Source organism: Pelodiscus sinensis, chromosome 31 (assembly GCF_052426305.1).
Source record: "Pelodiscus sinensis isolate ZL-2025 chromosome 31, ASM5242630v1, whole genome shotgun sequence".
In the NCBI taxonomy this organism is placed as follows: domain Eukaryota; kingdom Metazoa; phylum Chordata; order Testudines; family Trionychidae; genus Pelodiscus; species Pelodiscus sinensis.
Genome location: NC_143082.1, coordinates 5,380,264 through 5,401,609, shown reverse-complemented (window position 1 = coordinate 5,401,609; position 21,346 = coordinate 5,380,264). Strand labels below are relative to the sequence as shown.

At 51.0% G+C, this 21,346-nt stretch overlaps 1 protein-coding gene across 5 annotated transcripts in view; it reads right to left on the bottom strand.

Annotated features, from left to right (window-relative positions):
* The window catches only part of LOC102449812 (adhesion G protein-coupled receptor E3-like), an 85,186-nt gene that overhangs the window by 40,403 nt on the left and 23,437 nt on the right, over positions 1 to 21,346 (bottom strand). The window contains exons 6-10 of one of the 5 annotated variants that reach the window (XM_075902267.2): positions 19,756 to 19,893; positions 17,956 to 18,093; positions 17,542 to 17,679; positions 15,986 to 16,123; positions 6,917 to 7,054 (exon numbers count right to left, since the gene is read on the bottom strand). In XM_075902267.2, the coding sequence (XP_075758382.2) occupies positions 6,917 to 7,054; positions 15,986 to 16,123; positions 17,542 to 17,679; positions 17,956 to 18,093; positions 19,756 to 19,893 (690 nt within the window). Of the gene's footprint in view, positions 1 to 6,916; positions 7,055 to 15,985; positions 16,124 to 17,541; positions 17,717 to 17,955; positions 18,094 to 18,644; positions 18,849 to 19,755; positions 19,894 to 21,346 lie in introns of those variants that run through there. The other 4 variants (XM_089774822.1, XM_089774823.1, XM_089774824.1 and 1 more) reach the window with 4 other exon arrangements.

The window sequence follows — 21,346 nt, the reverse complement described above, 5'->3', positions numbered from 1 at the left end:
CTGCGGGAGAGTTTCCACCCTGAGGAGCATTAAGAGCCTCCCTGGTGTGCCCCACTGGGGGCTTGTGCCTCATTCCTCCCTCATGTCCTTCCACTTACTCCTCCCTAACCCCCCTCCTAATGTCAAATAATATACATGTATTTTCATGAACACAAACTCTCTTTATTTAACAAAACTGGGGGCGTGGGGGAATGAAACTCTGGTGAGACTGGGGAAAGGAGGCAAGAGAGGGGAGAAGAGAGGGTGGAAGAGGGGAGGGGGAAACCTGGGAGGAGGAAACTGCAAGGGGAAGAAGCGGGAGGGGAAGCTCAGGGCTCAGGGTTGGGGATCTTGCCGGACCAACTTGATTTTCATGCAAACGTACTCCTGGGTTCATATGCGGCCTTTGGTGGCCAGGCTGGCAGCTATTCTGTCATAGATGGCCGCGTTTCTCCATCTAGTGCAGAGATCATGGTCTTTGGGGGCATCCCCCCAAACCTGAATAAGGTCCATGATCTCCATCCTGGACCAGGAAGGTGCTCACCATCTCTGGGCCCTGGCAGGCTCCTGGGAGCTGGCAGACTGCTCCTGGGGAGTGGTGGAGGGCTGGCTGCCAGTGGCTTGCTGGCTTATGTTTTGGGGCCATTGAGTCAGGGGCAGTGACTGCTGGCTCTGGGCTGGCAGGCTTGGAGCTGGCACAGGCACTGTGTGCAGAGTCAACCCCTTTAAGAGCTCTGGGGAGAGGGAGAGAGTGAGGGAGAGGCGTGTTCTTGGTTGAGGCTGGAGTGGCCATCAGGGCACCTGGAAAGGCTGGAGGCCCCCTTTTTCGAAATAAGTGCCTACACAGCACTTATTTCAAAATAGCTATTTTGAATTTGGCTTTATTCCTCATGGAATGAGGTTTACCAAATTTTAAATAAATGCTCCGCTATTTTGAATTAATTTTGAAATAGCGGTTTGGCTGTGTAGATGCTAGTAAAGTTATTTTGAAATAACGGCTGTTATTTCGAAATAACTTTGCTGCGTAGACATACCCAAAAAGACCTTTCTGATGTCAAATTGACTCGTGCAATGCGTGGTACTGGCTCCTGGTCTGGCCACTACATGGTACGTAGTGTTCTCTCAATGAATCTTTGTTCATCAAAATGTCATCATTCTGCTATATGCTGAAAAAAGTTGGATGTAGGTAAACTTGAAATACCCGAGACACAAGCGCTGTTTCAATGCAGTCTTGATGCTTCCTTAGACACCAGCAATAAAGGTCTAGCATGGTCACCCACTATTGAGGATGATTGGATAAATGTCAAAGAAACAACCTACAGAACTGCTGTCGAGATTCTCAGTTTCCAAAAACACAGGCACAAGGACTGGTTTGATGACAAGGACAGAGATGCCCAAGCTCTTCTTGATAAGATGCATGTGACACACCTGGCTTGGATCAACGATAAAGAGAATGCCTCTAGGAAATCAACATATATTTGAGCTAAGCAGGAGGCATAAGTCAAATTACAGCTGATGGAAACATCAAGCAATTAAACACCAAGACGTAGCTGATAGACAAGACTTTAAAGCATTCTATGATGGGCTGAGTGCAGTCTATGGGCTACTCATTGCTGGCTGTACACCAGTGCGCTCTGCTGATGGCCTCACTTTGATCACAGTTAGTGCTAAAATCCTTGACCGCTGGGCTGAACATTTCCACAAAGTATGGAACCAGACCTCAACTTCTGACAGCAGCGTTCTTGAAGAGATTCCTCAGTGGGCTAATGATTTACAGCGGGACGTACCACCCACTCTTGATGAGGTACAAAAAGCTGTTAAACAGCTGAAATCTGGAAAAGCACCTGACAGTGATGCAATTCCATCAGAAATTTACAAAACTGCTAGTGGAAAGCTGATGTACCATCTCACCCATTTATTTTGCACCATTTGGGAGAAGGAGCTAGTCCCCCAGGACTTCAAAGATGCCCTGATTGTACATATATATAAGAGGAAAGGTGACCGTGCATGTTGTGATGGGCATCTCTCCGTTCTCTATAGTTGGTAAGATCCTGGCCCGTGTTCTTTACAATCAGCTCTTGCTACATGTGTTTAAAAATGGTATTATTCCTGAAAGCCAGTGCGGATTTCGTGCTGGTTGAGGCACTGCCAATATCATATTTACAGACAGACAGATACAAGAGAAATGTACCCTATGTCTACACTACCCCCCTAGTTCGAACTAGGGGGTAGTGTAGACATACCCGTAGAGAGCAACATCAGGACCTCAATGTGATTTTCATTGATTTCACCAAGGTGTTCGACACAGTCAACAGAAATGGGCTCTTGAAAATACTTGGATGAATTGGTTGTCCTGAAAAATTTATCAACATTGTTTGGTCTCTCCATGATGGCATGCTTGGTTGAGTCCTTGACGATGCAAACACATCAGCACCTTTTGAAATATCAAATGGTTCAAAGCAAGGATGAGTCCTTGCTCCTCTCTTGTTCAACATCTACTTTTCAATGATGCTGTTAGTTGCTTTTAAGGACTGCACGTTGGGCATACATATTCAGTTTCGAACTGATGGCAGTATTTTCAATCTCCGGAGACTCCAGGCTTGCACTAATGTGGTTACTACAACTATTTGTGACCTTCTGCTTGCTGTTGACTGTGCATTGCTGGCTCATTCAGTGAAGGATGCGCAGGAGCTTTTTGATCATTTTGTTACTTCTGCTCACTGTTTTGGACTCACAGTGAGCCTCAAGAAGACAGAAGTTATGCCTCAGCCTGTCTGGAAAGAGCCCAACACTCCAATGGTTACTGCTGCTGGTACAGTCCTTAAGTCTGTCGACAAGTTCTGCTACCTGGGAAGTGTATTGTCCTCTAGCATAAATGTGGATCATGATGTATCTACTCGACTAGCCAAAGCCAGCGCTGCCTTTGGAAAACTGACCAAATGCCTGTGGAATGTCCATGGTATTAAACTCCATGCCAAGATAGAGGTTTATCAGGCAGTTGTTCTGAATGTCCTGCTGTATAGCTTGGAGTCATGTACAATATATCTTTGTCATGTTTTGAAGCTCGATCAGTTCCATATGCATTGTCTGAGGAAGATTGCCCATGTGAACTGGTGGGACAAAATTCCTAATACAGAGGTTCTTAAGCTGTATGGTGTCATGGGCATGGAAGCAATGCTTATGAACAAACAGTTTTCCTGGATTGGTCATGTTATGAGGGTGGATGATACACGGATACCAAAGATGGTCTTCTATGGCCAGCTTGCTCACTGAAAGCACTCTATCGGTGGTCAATATAAGTGCTATAAAGACATATTAAAGGCTAATATGAAGTCACAAGGCATATCTCCCAATGATCTGGAAACTAGTTCAGGCCAGAATGTCCTGGTGACAAACCATTGTACAGGCTCTTAATTGCTTTGAGAGTCAGCATATCCAGGTATTGCAGGAAAAGTGGAGGATCCGAAAAGAACATACAGCACCTACAGTTGGCAGCTTTTTATGTGACATCTGTAATCAGCTCTGCCGATCAAGGATTGGTTTAGTTGATCATTAAAGGCGTCATAGACAATGAGATCTGTTGATTGACTGGTCAGTCCTATAGCATAACACTGTTTAATGCAGGTAACAATAAGGTTTGAAACTCATTGCAATGAGATAGTTTGACCTATGCTACGTTCCGTTAGTGAAATTAGCCATTGGTCTGTCTTGTGGAAGTTCCGAGGTCTTTCCTAATAAAATGCAAGAGATCTTCTCACATCTAGTAAATGAAGGATGGTCTCGCGAGTGCTCTCATGTGGTTTGGGGTACAAAGATGGGAGTACAACTGGCTTGTTTATATGGAAGTCTGAGCCAGCCTTCGGAAGGAAGGATGGGTGTGGACATAACGTGACTCTATCACTGCTGAAGATGTTGTATGGTGGAATCGCCATCAAGGCTATCTCCCCAACTCTGCAAGCAGAAGTAATGGCTAGCAGAAATGTAACTTTAAGCATCATCATTGTAAGTGGAACAGTTGCTATCGGCTCAAAGGAAACACGGGTTAGAGTGTCCAAAACTAGTTCCAAGTTCCACTCAGGAGACAGTAACCTTCACAGAGGATACAAGTTGGAGAGACCCTTGAGGAACCTATGTATGGTAGGAGGTGAAAATACTGAATAACCAGCCACTGAGGTGTGGAAAACAGTGATGGCTGCTAGATGTACTTTCAAAGACACTAGAGCTAACCCTGTTTCTTTTAACTGTAGGCTGTAGTCCAAGATGGCATGCAAAGGTGCAGTACGTGGATCCAGTTTCCTAGCGATGTACCAGTATAAGAATATGTGCTATTTCTGCAAAGCCCCCCTCACCAGCCCCAGCTCCAGACTGCTCGGGCCCCAGCTCCACTCTCTAATGCACTGCCTTCAGCCCCTGGGCTGCTTCTCTGGCCCCTCTGGCTACGTGCCGGGAGCCCTACTCCCAGCTCACCTATGTCCCCCTCATGAGCCTGCCAGCCCTGTCAATCAGGCTGTCTTGGAACATGGCCAGTCCCAGGGTCCTGATAGCCCACTGACTCTTCCCATTTGTTTGGGTACTGGGGGGAGTTCACCAACCAACCCCTTCGCACTGAGCTTTAGCCAGCAGGTTGCTTACACATACCGAAAGAGCAGAGATGCTCACGGGTGGGCAAAGGGGACAATTGCTCCAGGGCCCAGTGTTTTTAAGGGGTAGGGTTGCCAGGCATCCAGTTTTGAACTGGACAGTCCGGTATTTGAGCTTTCTGTTTGGGAAACAAATTGCAAAAATACTGGACATATAAGTAAGTTTTATATTATGCACCATGCGGGCTGTGAGGGGCTTCAATCCCCCCCACCGCTCTGCCTCTGCCCCCCTCATTTCACGACAGTAAGTGAAATGAGGAGTAACAGTTAATTCGAACTAAGGAGTTAGTTTGAATTAATGTTTAATTGCCGTGTCTAGCCGCGAGCAGTTAGTTTGGACTAAGGAGGATTTAAAAATGGCGGCACCCGGGAACATACAAATGAAGCCCAGGATATTTAAATCCCGGTCTTCATTTGCAACTCCGGTTGCCCTCCTTTGCCTACCTAGCTCAAACTAACGAGCTACTGTAGACATACCCTAAGGGAATAAGAGGAAAGTGCACAAGCTTGTGCCTTCCTCTTGCTCTTGGCTGCCCAGGGGAGGGCAGAGGAGGCAGCAGCAAGCTATGCACTTTCCCCTCGCTCCCTGATGGTCAGAGGAAGGAAAAGAAGAGCAGCAGCAACCCAGTATGTGTGGCTGCATCACCTTGCCCTTCACCCCAGACTCACCCCTACACATCCCAGCCTCCTGCCCTGACTCCTGAGCTCCCCACCTATTCAGCCCCAACCTCTGACTCCTGGTGCACGTCTATATTGAAGAGCAAAAGTCAAATTAAGATACACAACTTCAGCTGTGTTAATTGTGTCGCTGAAGTCAATATAGCTTACTGCTGCTTTTGGTGCTGTTTTCACAGTAGGAAGTAGAAGGAGGAACACTCTTCCTTTGACTTCCCTTATTCCTCGTGAAACGGGGGTTTCAGAAATTAGAGTAAGATGTCTGCCATCTTGGCTTGCTGTATATACATGTACTTTGTTAATGGGAAGTGACTGTCTGGAAAAGGAGTATGGCAGAAAGGGATCTAGGAGTTATAGTGGACCACAAGCTGAATATGAGTCAGCAGTGTGATGCTGTTGCAAAAAAAGCAAACATGATTCTGGAATGCATTAACAGGTGTGTTGTGAGCAAGCACTGGTTAGGCCTCAGTTGGAGTATTGTGTCCCGTTCTGGGCACCACATTTCAAGAAAGATATGGAGAAATTGGAGAGGGTCCAGAGAAGAACATCAAGAATGATTAAACGTCTAGAGAACATGACCTAAGAAGGAAGGCTGAAAGAATTGGGTTTGTTTAGTTTAGAAAAGAGAAGACTGAGGGGGAAACATGATAGCTGTTTTCAGGTATCTAAAAAGGTGTCATAAGGAGGAGGGAGAAAACTTGTTCATCTTGGCCTCTGAGGATAGAACAAGAAGCAATGGGCTTAAACTGCAGCAAGAAAGGTTTAGGTTGGACATTAGGAAAAACTTCCTGACTGTCAGAGTAGTCAAACACTGGAATAAATTGCCCAGGGAGGTTGTGGAATCCCCATCTCTGGATATATTTAAGAGGAGGTTAGATAAATGTCTATCAGGGATGGTCTAGAAAGTATTTGGTCCTGCCATGAGGGCAGGGGACTGGACTCGATGACTTCTCGAGGTCCCTTCCAGTCCTAGTATTCTATGATTGTATGATTTTGAAATAATGCCGCAGTGTAGATGTGCCCCCGCAAAGCCCACATCCTCAGTCCCCTGCCCTGAGCCCTCCTTACCCCCAACCTCCTGTCCTGACTCCTGCACTCCCTGCATCTCCAACAGATACCCTGAGTCTCCCACACACACACTAACCACCTACTCTGACCCTCCCACTCTCTCCCACACTTAAATTTCGCATAGATCCTGTCATATTGCACCCTCCAACACCCTGCCCTAACCCCCCCCCCCCCTCCCCCGGGGGGTGCAATATGACACGGACTCCCCATGTGACCTTTCCCAAGTCTTTGCCCTTCCAGAAGCCAAATTTCCTCAGATGTGGATGAAGACAATCCCAGTATCTCTCCCAGATCCATGGGAGGGCCGTGGGGTTTAGCGAGTACAGGGCTGGAGGAAGCAAGCTTCATGGCAGCAGATCCTCTAAATATTCTGACTGTGTGTGTAGGACTCCATGGTATCACTGCAGCCATAGAGCCTGGGGCTCGGGAGAAAGTAGGAATAGAGGATGGACAAGCAGAGCTGCTCTCACCTACAGGCCGCTGGAGAGCCAGAGTTAGCCTCTCACACCCAGATGCCCTCACTCCCCTCCACAACCCCTGCATCAGACACTTACCTGTGCAGCTGAAGGGGGTACCAGGCTGGCTGGGAGGGACGTAGCCTGCCCGGCAGGTCCAGGTGTAACTGCCCAGCGTGCTGTTGCAGATGGAGGTGGGGCCGCAGAATGATGGATAGTGGGAACATTTGTCAATATCTAGGGGAGAGAAGAAAGAGTTATTCACCTTGTGCAGTAACTGTAGATCTTCAAGGTGTGTGTCCCTATGGGTGCTCCACTCGGAGTGCTGGTGCGTCCTCGTGCCAGCAACTGGAGACTTTTCCAACAGTTTTCACTGTGCCATGCATGCGCTGTGGCACCCTCTTGTGCTGTTGGAATCCGTTAGGTGTGCGCGTCTTCTCTACCCAAGCAGGGGAAGGAAGGAGGGTAGTGGAGCATCAATGGGGACACATACCTCGAAGAACTATTGTTACTGCACAAGGTGAGTAACTTTTTCTTCTCCTTCGAGTGATGTCCCCGTGGGTGCTCCACTCTGGGCGTATGTCTACACTACAGCACTAATTCGAACTAACTTAGTTCGAATTACTTAATTCGAACCAAGCTAATTTGAATTAGTGCGTCTAGACTTAAAAACTAGTTCGAATTAGCGTTTTGCTAATTTGAACTAGCACGTCCACACTGACTGGACACTGGGGCGCACTTAAGGGCAGCTGAAACCGGTTCCAGCAGGGCATCAGGTCAGTAGTTGCTTTGTGTGGCTGCTGTCTGAGGCTATCTGAGGCTCGTGCTTAAAGGGACCCCTGGACAGCCGGTTCTCAGCTTTTTCGCTTGCTTGCCAACCTCGCCGAGGGACAGCAAAGCGTTTTTCTCTGCACCTGTCTGTGTAGGTGGCTCCCTTTGGGGACGCCGCCGCAGTTGGCAACATGGAGCCAGAGCTGGCTCTGGGCTTTCTGGTGCAGTTTTTGGACTTGCTGCTGCAAGCCTGCCAGCAATGGATGGAGGCTGCCTTGCACCAACTGGTGCATATCAGCCCCCTTCTCTCCCCCTGGCCTCCCTGGGGGTCGTGGAGGAGTGGCAGCAGCGCCTGGATGCCCTGCCGCATATGGCATCTGGACACTAGCAGCGACTGGTGGGACCACATCGTCCTGGAGCGCTGGGGAGACAGACAGTGGACCCAGAACTTCAGGATGAAGAGGGACACCTTCCTGGAGCTCTGCGAGTGGCTCGCCCCTGCTCTGTGGCGACGGGACACTTGCATGAGGCCCGCCATCCCCCTCCAGAAGCGTATGGCCATCGCCCTCTGGAAACTCTCCACGCTGGACAGCTACCGATCCGTCGGGAACCAGTTTGGCGTGGGGAGATCCACCGTTGGAGCAGTGCTCATGCAGGTACAGCACCCACCGGCCACTGGGCCAGGAATGGAGGGGGGCTGCAAGAAAGGGATGGGCCGCCTCAGAGAAAATGGGGGGGGAGGAGGTGAAAGGGCCCCACACCGGAGGGTTCAGTCTGTCCTGGCCGTACTACACGCCACCCGCGGGGGTTGCTTCCGGGAGTGGGGTGCGGGGCAGTGCCAGGGAATGAACAGTCCCAGCCACCCGGGCGCCCCAGTGATTCGCGGTTTGCTGTGTCCCTCTGCAGGTGGTCAAGGCCATCAACTGGGTGCTGCTACGCAGGGTGGTCCGCCTCGGTATCCGGGATGGGGCCCTCTGCCCCGGGGTCGATCACCACCCAGGGGGCATGGATGGCGTGAGCCCCCAGTATGCGGTCCAGGGCCTCAAAGTGGGGGCAGGTCTCCGGGTTGGCCCCTGGCTGGCATGCCCTGGAGTAGGACTGCCGCAGGTCCTTGATTTTACAACGGACCTGCTCTCGGGTCCGCATGTGGTCTCTGGCGGCCAGGCTGGCAGCCATGTGGCTGTAGACGGCCGCGTTCCTGTGGCTAATGTGGAGATCATGGACGTTGGAGGCCTCCCCCCAAACCTCGATGAGGTCCACGATCTCTGCACTTGATCAGGCAGGCGCCTGCCTCTTGCGGCCCCGGCCAGGCTCGTGTGAACTGCCAGCCTGGTCCTGGGAAGAGGCAGAGGGCTGGGTGGCAGCGGGTGGCTGACTCATCGTGTGCCAGGTGCAGGGTCTGCTGGCTGGGTACTGGCAGGCTTGCAACTGGCACAAACGCTGTAGCCAGACCGTGCCCCTTTAAGGGTTCCGGGACCGGAAGGGGGGCAGAAGAGTTTTCCTGGTTGTGCCCAGAGTGGCCACCAGGGCAAGCTGGGAAGGGCTAGCCTCCCACTAGTTCGACTTAAGTGGCTACACAGCCCTTAATTCGAACTACTTAATACGAACTAGGTGTTAGTCCTCATAGAATGAGCTTTACCTAGTTTGAATTAAGCACTCCGCTAGTTTGAATTAAGTTCGAACTAGCGGTTTGCATGTGTAGCGCCTATTAAAGTTAATTCGAACTTACGGTTGTTAGTTCGAATTAATGTTGTAGTGTAGACATACCCTGGGTGACTACACAGCAGTTGTCAGCTCCGTGGAGGTAGGTTTGGAGCCCTATGTTAGTCACTGTGTACAGTACTGCTTGCCCCACCTCTCTGGAAGATGTGATTGAAGAGGAGAGGGCATAATGCTGTGTGACTGTATAGTCAGATGACTAGGTGGCAGCATTACAAATGTCCCGGAGAGGAACGTAGCTGAGAAAGGCGGTAGTAGAAGATATTGCCCTGGTGGAATGCGCTGTGATGGTTTCAGGTAAGTTTTTATCATAGAGTGTATAACATGTCCGAATACTGGAGGAGATCCATTTTGAGTTCCTCTGAGATGAGATTGCCTGTCCCTTGGATCGTTCTGCATAGGACAGAAACAGTCTAGGGGATGCTCATCAGGCTCTGGTGTGGTCAATATAAAACACAAATGCCCTGTGGACATCGAGTGTGTGCCATGCAGCATGCACTGGATCAGCGTGCGGCTTAGGAAGAAAGGTAGGTAAGTGTACGGGTTCATTGACGTGGAAGGGGGAAAGTACTTTGGGGAGGAACTTCAGGTGGGGTTGAAGTATAATTCTGTCCTTGGTAAACACCATGTACGGGGGTTCAGGCATCAATGCAGTGAGTGAGCTCATTCTCCTGCTGGAGGTTATTGCAATTGAAAAGGATACCTTCATCAATAGATGTGACCAAGAGCAAGTGGCTAGTGGTTCGATGGGTGGTTTTGTCAAGCCCTTAAGTATGTGGTTCAGATCCCAGACTGGGGCTAGAGGGCGGACTAGTGGAAAGGTGTTCTGTATGCTCTTAAGGAATCTCTTGGTCATTGGATTTGCGAGGAAGGAAACCCCTTCCTGATGAAAAGCAGCTATGGCAGCCGTGTGTACCTTAATGGTGCTGAGAGTGAGACCTGATTGTTTAAGGTATAATAAGTATTCCAACTGAATGGGGAAGGGGAAGGATTCCGGGGGTGTCGTATGCGATCATTTGAACCAGTGAGAAAATCTGTTCTATTTATAGATGTATGTTTTCCTGGTGGATTGTCTTCTACTGTTGATCAGTATTTCTTTTGCCATTTCTGAACAGTTGTTTTTGGCATCCTGGAGCCATGAAGGAGTCAGGCATGGAGATGAAGCTTGTGGAGTCCTGGATGGAGATACTTTCCATGATTCTGCGGTAGAAGGGTTGTGGTGAAGCGGGAAGACATACGAATCTGCCATTGTCATTTTGTGAAGGTAAGGATACCAAGTCTGTCTGGGCCACGCTGGTGCAACCATTATGACTCGAGCCTGATCTGTCCTGATCTTGTTGAGAACTTTGTGCAGGAGAGGAAAAGGTGGAAAGGCATAAAGGAGCGGAGTGTCCCACCTGATAGAAAAGGCATCCCAGAGGGAGTGTTTCCTTAGGGCTGCTCTGAAGCAATAGAGGTGACACTTTCTGTTGCTTCTTATGGCAAAGAGATCTACGTCTAGTTGGCCCCACTGGTGAAACACTAGATCGAGTGCGAGCTTGTCTATTTCCTATTTGTGCTGGTCATAGAATGTGCAGCTTAGAGCATCGGCTGTGACATTGAGTACTCCAGGAAGGTAGGAGGCTACTGAGGTAACCTGATGTACCAGGCACCAGTTCCACAATTTGATGACTTCCATGCAAAGGGATGGGGATTGTGCACCTCCCTGTCAATTGATGCAGTACATGCAGGTGGTGTTGTCTGTCATTATAGTAATGGACTTGAGAGCTATGTAAGATTGGAAATGTTGACATGCATATCTGACTGCTCGTAATTCGAGGAGGTTGATATGAAAAGTTTGTTCCATAAAGGACCATTTGCCTTGAGCTGTGACGGTCCCTAAATGGACTCCCCAACTCCTGAGTGATGCGTCAGTCATCATTGTCAGTTTGAGGGAAGGCCGTTGGAATGGTACGCCATCTAGCATGTTTTGCGATTTCGTCAACCATTGAAGGGAATTGAGGATGCGTGGTGGGTTAGTAACTAGTTTTGAAAGTTGGTCCCTGGAGGGCCTGTAGGTTGTGGCCAGCCGTGACTGTAGGCCCTTCATGTGGAGCCTGGCCAACTTGACAACGTATGTTGTAGAAGCCATATACCCAAAGATTTTGAGGCATTTGCATACCGTCATAGTCGGAGCTGATTGTGCACTCATGATAAGATCACGTATGGTATTGAATCTGTGTTCGGGCAGAGTAGCCTTTGCTGCCACTGTGTTGACGAGGGCCCCTGTAAACTCCAACTTCTGGGTTGGGCATAGCGTGGATTTTGTATGGTTTATATGGAAGCCGAGGTTGACCAGAGAGTTCATGGTAGTGTCGATCATGGCCTTGGTTTCCTGAAAGGATGACCCTTTTATGAGGCAGTCATCTAGATATGGAAATATCATGACTCCTTGATGCTGTAGTGAGGCCATGATGACTGTCAGAGTTTTGGAAAATATCCTGGGGACAGTTGAGAGGCCAAATGGGAGCACTTGGTACTGGTAGTGTTGGGTGCCCACCATGAATTGTAAGAAGCATCTGTGTGCAGGATGGATTGTGACGTGGAAGTAGGCATCATGGAGGTAGAGAGCCGAAAGCCAATCCCCTTGATCCATTGTGAAAATAACTGTTGCTAGGGTTACCATCTTGAAGCGGTGGTAAGCAATGTATTTGTTGAGTCTCCTCAAATACAATATAGGTCGCCATCCTCCAGTCTTTTTCTGGGATAGGAAGTAGGTTGAGTAAAAGCCCTGACTGTGGAATTCTGATGGTACCTGTTCTATGGCACCTAATTTTAGTAGGTGAGAGACTTCTTGATGGAGAAGGTTTTCATGAAATGGATCCCTGAAGAGGGACGGGTTGGGAGGGTGGGTGGGAGGCAAGGAGGTGAAGGGAATGGCATAACCATATTGGATAAGTTCTAGGATCCATTTGTCTGATATGATTTGGGTTCATTGATGGAAAAAAGCTTGGAGACGATGGCTGAACTGAGACTGACTGGTCACGAGCGGCATTGGGGTGGTTTTCTGGCTCTTTACATATTTTTCAAATTTGTTGTTTGGCTATGGATGGATGGGTCGTAGAGCAGTATTGTTGCTGTGGGCATGGGGGTTTGCGACATTGTGGCCTTTCTTTTTGGCGGAAATCATATCTGGGTTGTTGCCTGTATGGCTCCCTGGGTCTCGGGTAGGTTGAGTACCTGGTTCTCTTAAAGGGGGAAGTGTACATTTCCAGGGTCCTGAGAGTGGTGCGGGAGTACTTCATGGAATATAATACTTCGTCTGTCTTAGCAGCAAAGAGGTTGGTCTTGTCGAACGACAGATCTTTGACCTTCTGCTACAGATCTCTTATGACTCCAGATGCCTGCAGCCATGAAATTCTGCGCAATACAATGGTAGATGCTATTATATGGGCCAGTGTGTTTGCGGACTGTAGGGCTATATGGGAAACGGTATGGCCTTTCTGCAGGATGCTAAGGAGAGTTGGCCTCTTGTGTTCTGGTAAGTGCTAAATTAGGTCTTGCAGTTTAGAATAGTTGATGTAATCATAGTCTGTGAACATCACCATGTAGTTTGCTGCTCGAAGGAGCAGGGTGGCGGAGGAATAGACTTTACGACCCACTATGTCAACTCTTTTATGGTCTTTGTCTTGTGGAGTGGTCCTGAGGTTAGATAGTCTTTCCTTATGTCGAACAGAGTCCACCACTAATGAGTTTGGTGGGGGATGGGTGAAGAGGAAATCCATTCCTTTTGGTGCAATGAAGTACTTGAGGTCTGCCCTTTTGTTAGTTGTGGTAATGGACGCAGGATTCTGCCAGATATTATCCGCTGGGTCCATAATAGCTTCGTACACGGGGAATGCTATTCGGGAGGTAGTGGGAGGCTGTACTGTGGCTCAGTTACCAAAGTGGTAATTGGCGGAGAAGCTGGTGGTGGTCTGGAGATGGTGGAGGGGACACAATGGTGGCTCTTCTTAGGTCGTGGATCCCACAGCTGCCATTGAGTGGTATAGGTAGTGGTGGGTAGCCATACTGTTGTGCATACCATGGTGGTGGAGGAGGAGGGTATGTGTATGCCACGGAGTCTGGTTGCCAAGAGGGAGGTCTGTGAGCAGGACTGGAGTGTTGGGAAGAAAATATACTCCTTGGTTCCATGCCCACATTGCTCGGAGATCGTGAGATATTTCATTATCTACGCGAGTGCACTGACTGGATAGAGGATCCCAGTGAGATCAGTGCCGTTGGCGTGAGGCTCCATACTGGGGATCGATAGCATGCATGTTCCTGAGACGGTGCCGAGGTGTGTGGCTTACCTGGTGCCGATGGCGGCCCTGGTGCTGAGTGATCCAGTGGAGGCATATTGGTGCAGGGCTTCTTTGGCATGGACGTTGGTGCTGTTTGAGCCTGTTGCCTTGGTGCTGTGCGATCCGTATGTCGGCCCGCCTGTGCAGCCGGTGCTGTTGGTGAAGGCAGTGCCATTGGTGCATGAGGTGCCCATGGTCTCTGTTTCAGCTCTGAGTGGGCTCTCCTGTGCGGTGCCGTCCTCTTGGACAGTGGCGTTCCTGACATGCTGAGCCTATCTGTGGTGGTTGTTGGTGCCGAGGGTAGGAAATAGGCAGGAGACAGACCCGTTTTCACTGCCATAAGGCCAGAGAGGGCAGAGGGATGAGATTTATCCATACCTTTGCTCTGGGAGGCCCACTTTGGAGCCAGTGGTGAGTCCTCTGACGGTGGTCAAAGTGACTTCTCGTAGAGGAGAGTTTTCAGTCTGTTCGCTCAATCCCGGCGCGCTCTGGCTGTGAGTTTCAAGCAGTGGGGGCACTTTTGTGTCTGGTGTGACTCCAACAGGCACACTTTATACACTTAAAATGCTCGTCAGAAATGGGCATAGTATCCCGGCACGTCTGGCACCTTTTAAAGTTGGGAGATCCCGGCATGAGGCGTGGGGGAAGAACGGCAAGCCGCAAGGAAAAACTTTTTTTTTTAAACTTTAGATTGTGGAGGGTTGGTGGGGTAGATGACTTGAATACTTACATAACTAATGGGAGTAACTGGGTTTTTCATGGTTTTCTTTGACAAAGATTGAAAGGCTCTGTCTGCTGCTGAGGATGGTAGAAAAGGGACTGAGGAGCCGAGCCGGGAGAGTGCCTAACGGATTTCAACAGCACAAGGGGGTGCTACAGCACGTGTGCGGTGTGGTGGAAACTGCTAGAAAAGTCTCCGGTCGCCAGCGTGAGGAGTGGAGCACCCAGAGTGGAGCACCAGCACCCAGAGTGGAGCACCCATGGGGACACCATTAGAAGAAGAATCCAGGTTGGCCATGCGTGATGCTATGACACCAGTGACCTACTGCCCCAGGTCCCTCACACTGATCCAAACCTTCCTGGTGGGTAGGGATGATGGGGAGATCTGCTTTCCTATTATTATAGGACCACACCGTGAGTGATGGAGCCCCGCCAGCTCCCCCTGCAACCAATGGGAGCGGAGGCTGTTCAGCTGTCACTCAGCACACCTCAGTGGATGGTGTCCATTCACACAGCACCACAGGGGTCTGTGACTGCCTTATTTCAGCCAGGGGTCCTGGGATCACTGCAGCTACAACAACGATTCCCCACCTGGACAGACAAACACTGACCAGCTTTGTCAGGGCTACAAAGCAGCGCCCACACCTGGGATCTGGGATAGGGCAACTCAAGGGCACTGGCCCATCCATTGCCTGGTCCCTGTGAATGCTCCACCCTGCTAGGGGGTGTGTGTCTGCTTGAGCTGGGACTCGCACCTCCCAGCTGCCCTACACATTTCCCCTCATGTCACATCCACACAGTGACACACCCATGTGCCTTCCTAGGGCTGGACCCAGAAGTCTGATCCAGGCACAGAGGTTTTTAGTCTGAAGGTGCCTCCCAGTAACAGACTCGGCCCTTTAGCTCACACAATAGGGACAGAGGGTTTGGAGTCTTGGACATCAAATTGTCCCTAGGAAACTCAAGGTGGAATTTTTGGGACTTTTCTCACTGAAACACACACACCAAACCATTCATCAGGGATAGAGCCGTCATCTCAGAGTGAAGTTCCAGTTTCCTATTTCTTTTTGGTTGCGGCTGGTTTGCATGTGGATGGGTTTTTAAATTAAATCTGAACTAAATTTCCCAATGAAGCCTCATTGTGAAGCAAAAAGCCAACACATTTTATTTAAAACATGTCACAACACAAGGCCAGAAGGACCCGGGTTTGATTCCCACCCACAGGGTGTTACACATGGGCACAGGGAGGCCGTGCCAGGCCCTGGCCATGGAGTTCAGAGTCTAATGACACCAGTCTAGTGTCTGCTCTGACTCTACGGTAGGGAATGCGGCTCCACCAGAGGATTCGAGCCCCCATGGCCAAGAGGGCTGTGGGGTTTCAGGAGCAGAGGGCCGGAGGAAGGGAGATGCATAGCAGCTGATCCTGTAGCTATTCGGTGTGGGTAGGAAGGAGCCCCTGGTACCATCCTCATGAAATATCTGCAGCTGTCCAGGCTTTGGAGAGAAAGAATCTGGGGTGGGCCAATAGAGCTGCTCAGAGCGAAGCTCTCGACTGCAGGGTGACCTGGTCAGCCAGCGTAGGCCTCTCATACCCTGAGCCCCACATGCACCCCCCCAACCCGCGTCGAAGGCTTACCTGTGCAGTTGAAGGGGGCACCAGGCTGGCTGGGTGAGAGGTAGCCTGCCCGGCACCTGCAGGTGTAACTGCCCAGCGTGTTGCTGCAGATGGAGTTGAGGCCGCAGGGTGATGGGTCGCGGGAACATTCATCAATATCTACGCGGGGGCAGGGAGAATCCAGGTGGGTCATTCATGACAGTAGTACACCAGTGATCTACTCCCCCATGCCCACACGCTGATCCAAACCCCATTGGACTCCCTGAGACTCTTTCCACTACCCCCAGTGGCTTTTGGGATGGGTCTCTCTGTGCCAGATCCAGCACTGACACAGTGCACGGCTGCGTCAAGGATGGGGTGTCCATGACACACTCGTCAACATTTGTGACAGAGAAAGAAAGACCCAGCTCTACACAGCAGAACTTGCCTTTGATAGGAGGGGGGAGCAGGAATAGGCTCCTAGCAGGTTTGCAATATGTTGCCCATCCCCAACAGGCCACAATGCTAGTGACCTGGGAAGTGGGAGTCAGGACGCCTCGGTTCCCATCTTAGCTCTGTGAGGAGAGTGAGGGTTGGGAGCTGGAGCAAAGAGGAGCCGGGGAGGAGGCAGGGAGAGTGAGGACACCCGAGGTTGATTGCTGGTTGTGAGGTAGGAAGGTGGTGTGTTTGTGCTAGTTGGATGGTGCACAAGCTTCCCTGTGTGACGGCGCGTTGGGGTTTCCCATCTCCTGCACCCCCGTAGTGGCATGAACAGACTCCATCAGCCGGTAGAATAAAGGGAGTTTATTGCTTCTCCGGGATACAGCACAGCACCGATGTAATCCAGTTACAGGGCTAGGCCTGTGATACCTCAGCCCCCCTTGAGATGGGGGAGACTGGGCCCTTAAATCCCAGCCCCCTTGCTCACGCTGCTTCCTCCATTATTCCAGACAGAAACTAAAAAACTCTCTTCCAGCCCTGCCCCCCAGCCAGGTTTTGGTCTCCGCCTTCCTTCCTTTGTCTCTCTCCCTGGGAGGCTGAGCCTGGGTGTCTGGGTTAATACACATTTGGGTGAGTCAGTGAGAATCTCCCATCAGAGCGCAGGGGGACCCTGGGTCACAGAGCAGACAGCCCCCCCACTATGTCACACCCTGCATTCAAGATGGAGCTTGAGGAGGGGAGTATGTCTAGTGGGGAAAGCAGGGGATTGAGGAATCAGGACTCCTGGGTTCCAACTTCAGCTCTGCCACGATCTTCCCATGTGACCTTTGCTAAGTGTTTTCTCTTAAGGAAGCCTCAGTTTCCCTAAATGCAAATAAAGACTATCCAATTTTCTCTACCCAGATCTGTTTTCTCCTAAAGTGTGGGGGTGTCCATGGATACAAGGGCTGTGGGGTATTGCTAGCAAAGAGATAGAGGAAGTTAATTGTGTGGCAGCAGATCCTCTAACTATTGCTCCAGCTGTAGCACCTGGGGCTCTGCAGAGAGTAGGAATAGAGCATGGGGAGGCAGAGCTACTCTCACCTAGGGCCACTAGAGAGCCAGCGTTAGCGCCTCACACCCAGAGCCCAGCCCCACCCTCTGAATCAGACACTTACCTGTGCAGTTGAAGGGGGCACCAGGCTGGCTGGGCGGGAGGTAGCCTGGCTGGCAAATGCAGGTGTAACTACCCAGTGTATTGATGCAGATGGAGTTGGGGCCACAAAGCGACGGGTCTTGGGAACATTCCTCAATATCTGGTTGGGGAAGAATCCAGGCCGGCCATGTATGACACTAGGACAAGAGTGTTCTACTGTACCAGACCCCACACACTGACCCAAACCCCATTGGATCCAGTGGCAATCTTTCCATCAGCCTCAGAGGCCTTTTCCATCCGTCACTCTGCTCCGTGCCTGAACTGAACTGAGCTGCTCAGAACGAAGCTCTCGACTGCAGGGTGACCTGGTCAGCCAGCGTTGGCCTCTCATATCCTGAGCCCCACATGCACCCCCCTACCCACGTCGGAGGCTTACCTGTGCAGTTGAAGGGGGCACCAGGCTGGCTGGGTGAGAGGTAGCCTGCCTGGCACGTGCAGGTGTAATTGCCCAGCGTGTTGCTGCAGATGGAGTTGGGGCCGCAGGGCGATGGGTTGTGGGAACATTCATCAATATCTACGGGGGGCGGGGAGAATCCAGGTTGGTCATTCATGACACTAGTGATCTACTCCCCCATGCCCACACGCTGATCCAAACCCCATTGGACTCCCTGAGACTCTTTCCACTACCCCCAGTGGCTTTTGGGATGGGTCTCTCTGTCCCAGATCCAGCACTGACACAGTGCACGGCTGCGTCAAGGATGGGGAGTACGTGACACACTCGTCAACCTTTGTGACAGAGAAAGAAAGACCCAGCTCTACACAGCAGAACTTCTTTTGATAGGACGGGGGAGCGGCCCTTGGCATCAGGGGGGCACCATGCCAGGAAGAGACTCCCAGCAGGTTTGCAATATGTTGCCCATCCCAAAGAGTCAACAGTGCTAGTGGCCTGGGAAGTGGGAGTCAGGATGCCAGGTTCCCTTCTGAGCTCTGTGAGGAGAGTGAGGGTTGGGAGCTGGAGCAGAGAAGAGCCGGGGGGGAGGGAGAGTGAGGACACCTGGGGTCAATTGCTGATTATGGGGTAGAAAGGTGGTGCGCTCATCCCAGCTGTATGGCACAAAGGCTTACCCTGCATTCTAGCTGGAGCTTGAGGAAGGGAGTATGCCTAGTGGTGAAAGTGGTTTGGGGAATCAGGACTCCTGGGTTCCATCCTCAGCTCTGCCACGGACTTCCTGTGTGACCTTTGCCAAATGTTTTTTCCTTCCGGAAGCCTCAGTTTCTCCAGATGTGCATACAGACTATCCAATTTTCTGTGCCCTGATCTGCTTTCTACTAGAGGGTGGGGATGTCCATGAACGCAGGGCCTGTGGGGTTTTGTGAGCAGAGAGATGGAGGAAGCCAACTGCGTGGCAGCAGATCCTCTAACTCATGGGGCACCAACCACTAGTTCAGGATCTACTGGTAGATCTTGGAGCCTTTGACAGATGACCCTGACTGGTTTGGCCAGAAGGCTATCAAGTGCCAGCACCTCATCTGCTTCTCTCAGCACTGCTGTGCTGCTCCTGCCTTTTGCCTTGGAGCTGCCTCTCACACCTCCACCCCCACCCCGGGGCTGTCTTAGTCCCCTGCACCATAATCCAGATGCCACCTTTGTTAAGCGGAGCCCAGCTGGAGCCCGGATTCCAAACCCCGGCCCCAGTCCTGAACCCCTCCTGCACCCCAAACCCCTGCACCCAAATTCCCTCTCAGAGCCTGCACCTTGAACACCATTCCTGCATCTCAACTTCCTGCCCCAGTCTCAACTCAGAGTTCCTTCACACTCCAAATCCTTTAGCCCAAGATCAGAGACTCCATCTTCCTCCCCAGCACAACAGCCCCCTCTTCTTGAGAAAAGTAAATGAGGTTGGGGAGGAAGGAAGGATGGAGTGAGAGGGACGGGGCCTCGGAGAAGGGGCGGGAAGGAGGTGGGCCCAGAGTGTTTGGATTTGAGGTAGACCCTGGATTGCACTTAAATTCAAAAAGTGATCTTGTGCTTAGAGGTTGGAGACCCCTGCTCTAACTATTCCGGCTGGGTGGGAAGGACTCCCATGAAATTGCTGCAACCGTAGCACCTGGGACTCTGGAGAAAGTAGGAACAGGAAGTGGGGAGGCAGAGCTGCTCTCACTTAGGGCCACTGGAGAGCAGGCATTAGTGCCTTACACCCAGAGCCCAGCCCCACCCCGTGCATCAGACACTTACCTGTGCAGTTGAAGGGGGTGTCAGGCTGGCTGGGCGAGAGGTAGCCTGCCCGGCACGTGCAGGTGTAACTGCCCAGTGTGTTGTTGCAGATGGAGTTGAGGCCGCAGGGTGATGGGTCTTGGGAACATTCATCAATATCTGGACAGGGAAGGATGAAGGCCGGCCATGTGTGACTCTAGGACACCAGTGTTCTACTGCCCCAGGCCCCTCACACTGTCCCAAACCCCACTGGATCCAGTGGCAATCTTTTCATCAGCCCCAGAGGCCTTTTCCATCCGTCACTCTGCTCCGTGCCTGAACTGGGTCTCACCGTTGCACTGCGCTGCTGAATCAGTGATGCGCTGCTTTCCAGAACTGAATGCAAAACCAGGCTTGCAGGAGCAATAGTGGTCCCCTGGGGCGTGGGTTCAGGGGATGTCCCCAAGACACACCGCTGAATGCAGATGGGCCCGGCTCTGCACAACAGAGCCTTCTCTTTGTGGAGGATGGGGAGGGGGAGAAGGCAGGACTAGCAGCTGGCATCAGAGGGGCACCATGCCAGGAATATGGCTGCCTGCAGGTATACAGTCTGCTACCCACCCCCAAGAGGCAACAGTGTTAGTGGCCTGAATAGAAGGAGTCATGATGCCTGGAGTCTAGTGGTGAAAGCAGTGTTCTGGGGTGTCAGAACTCCTGGGTTCTGTGGCTTGCTCTTCCCCAGACTCTCCATGTGACCTATGCCAAAGTCCTTTACCTTCCAGAAGGGACCAAACCAGAAAGAAATATTCAGGAGGAAACTGTCTCTAGGCAACTCAACTGGAATTTTTGGGACTTTTCTGACAAACAAAACCACCAATAAAGAGGTTACTCAGCTTATGCAGTAACTCGTGTTCTTCGAGATAGGTGTCCCTGTGGGAGTTCAACTGCAGGTGTTTTGGCATCCCTGCGTCTCAGATATTTTTAGCAGCAGTACCCTAGGTGCCAACATGCATGCACAGTGCTGTCTCGTGACATAGCGAGCGTGCCGAGACGCGCATATAATCAACCGTCCCTCAGTTTCTTCTCTACCACAGAGAGATGTTTACTACAAAGCAGAGGGGAGAAGGAAGGGTTGTGGAGGATCCACTCAGACAACCATCTCAAAGAATACCAGTTACCGCACAAGGTGAGTCACCTCCTTTTCTTTTCGAGGAGTGTCCCTGTGAGGGTTCCACTCTAAGGGTATGTCTACACTACCCTCCTAGTTTGAACTAGGAGGGTAATGTATGCATACCGCACTTGCAAATGAAGCCCGGGATTTGAATTTCCTGGGCTTCATTTGCATAAGCGGGGCGCCGCCATTTTTAAAACCCCGCTAGTTCGAACCCCGTGCAGCGCGGCTACACGGGGCACGAACTAGGTAGTTCGAACTAGGGTTCCTAGTTCGAACTACCGTTACTCCTCGTGAAATGAGGAGTAACGGTAGTTCGAACTAGGAAGCCTAGTTCAAACTACCTAGTTCGTGCCCCGTGTAGCCGCGCTGCACGGGGTTCGAACTAGCGGGGTTTTAAAAATGGCGGCGCCCCGCTTATGCAAATGAAGCCCAGGAAATTCAAATCCCGGGCTTCATTTG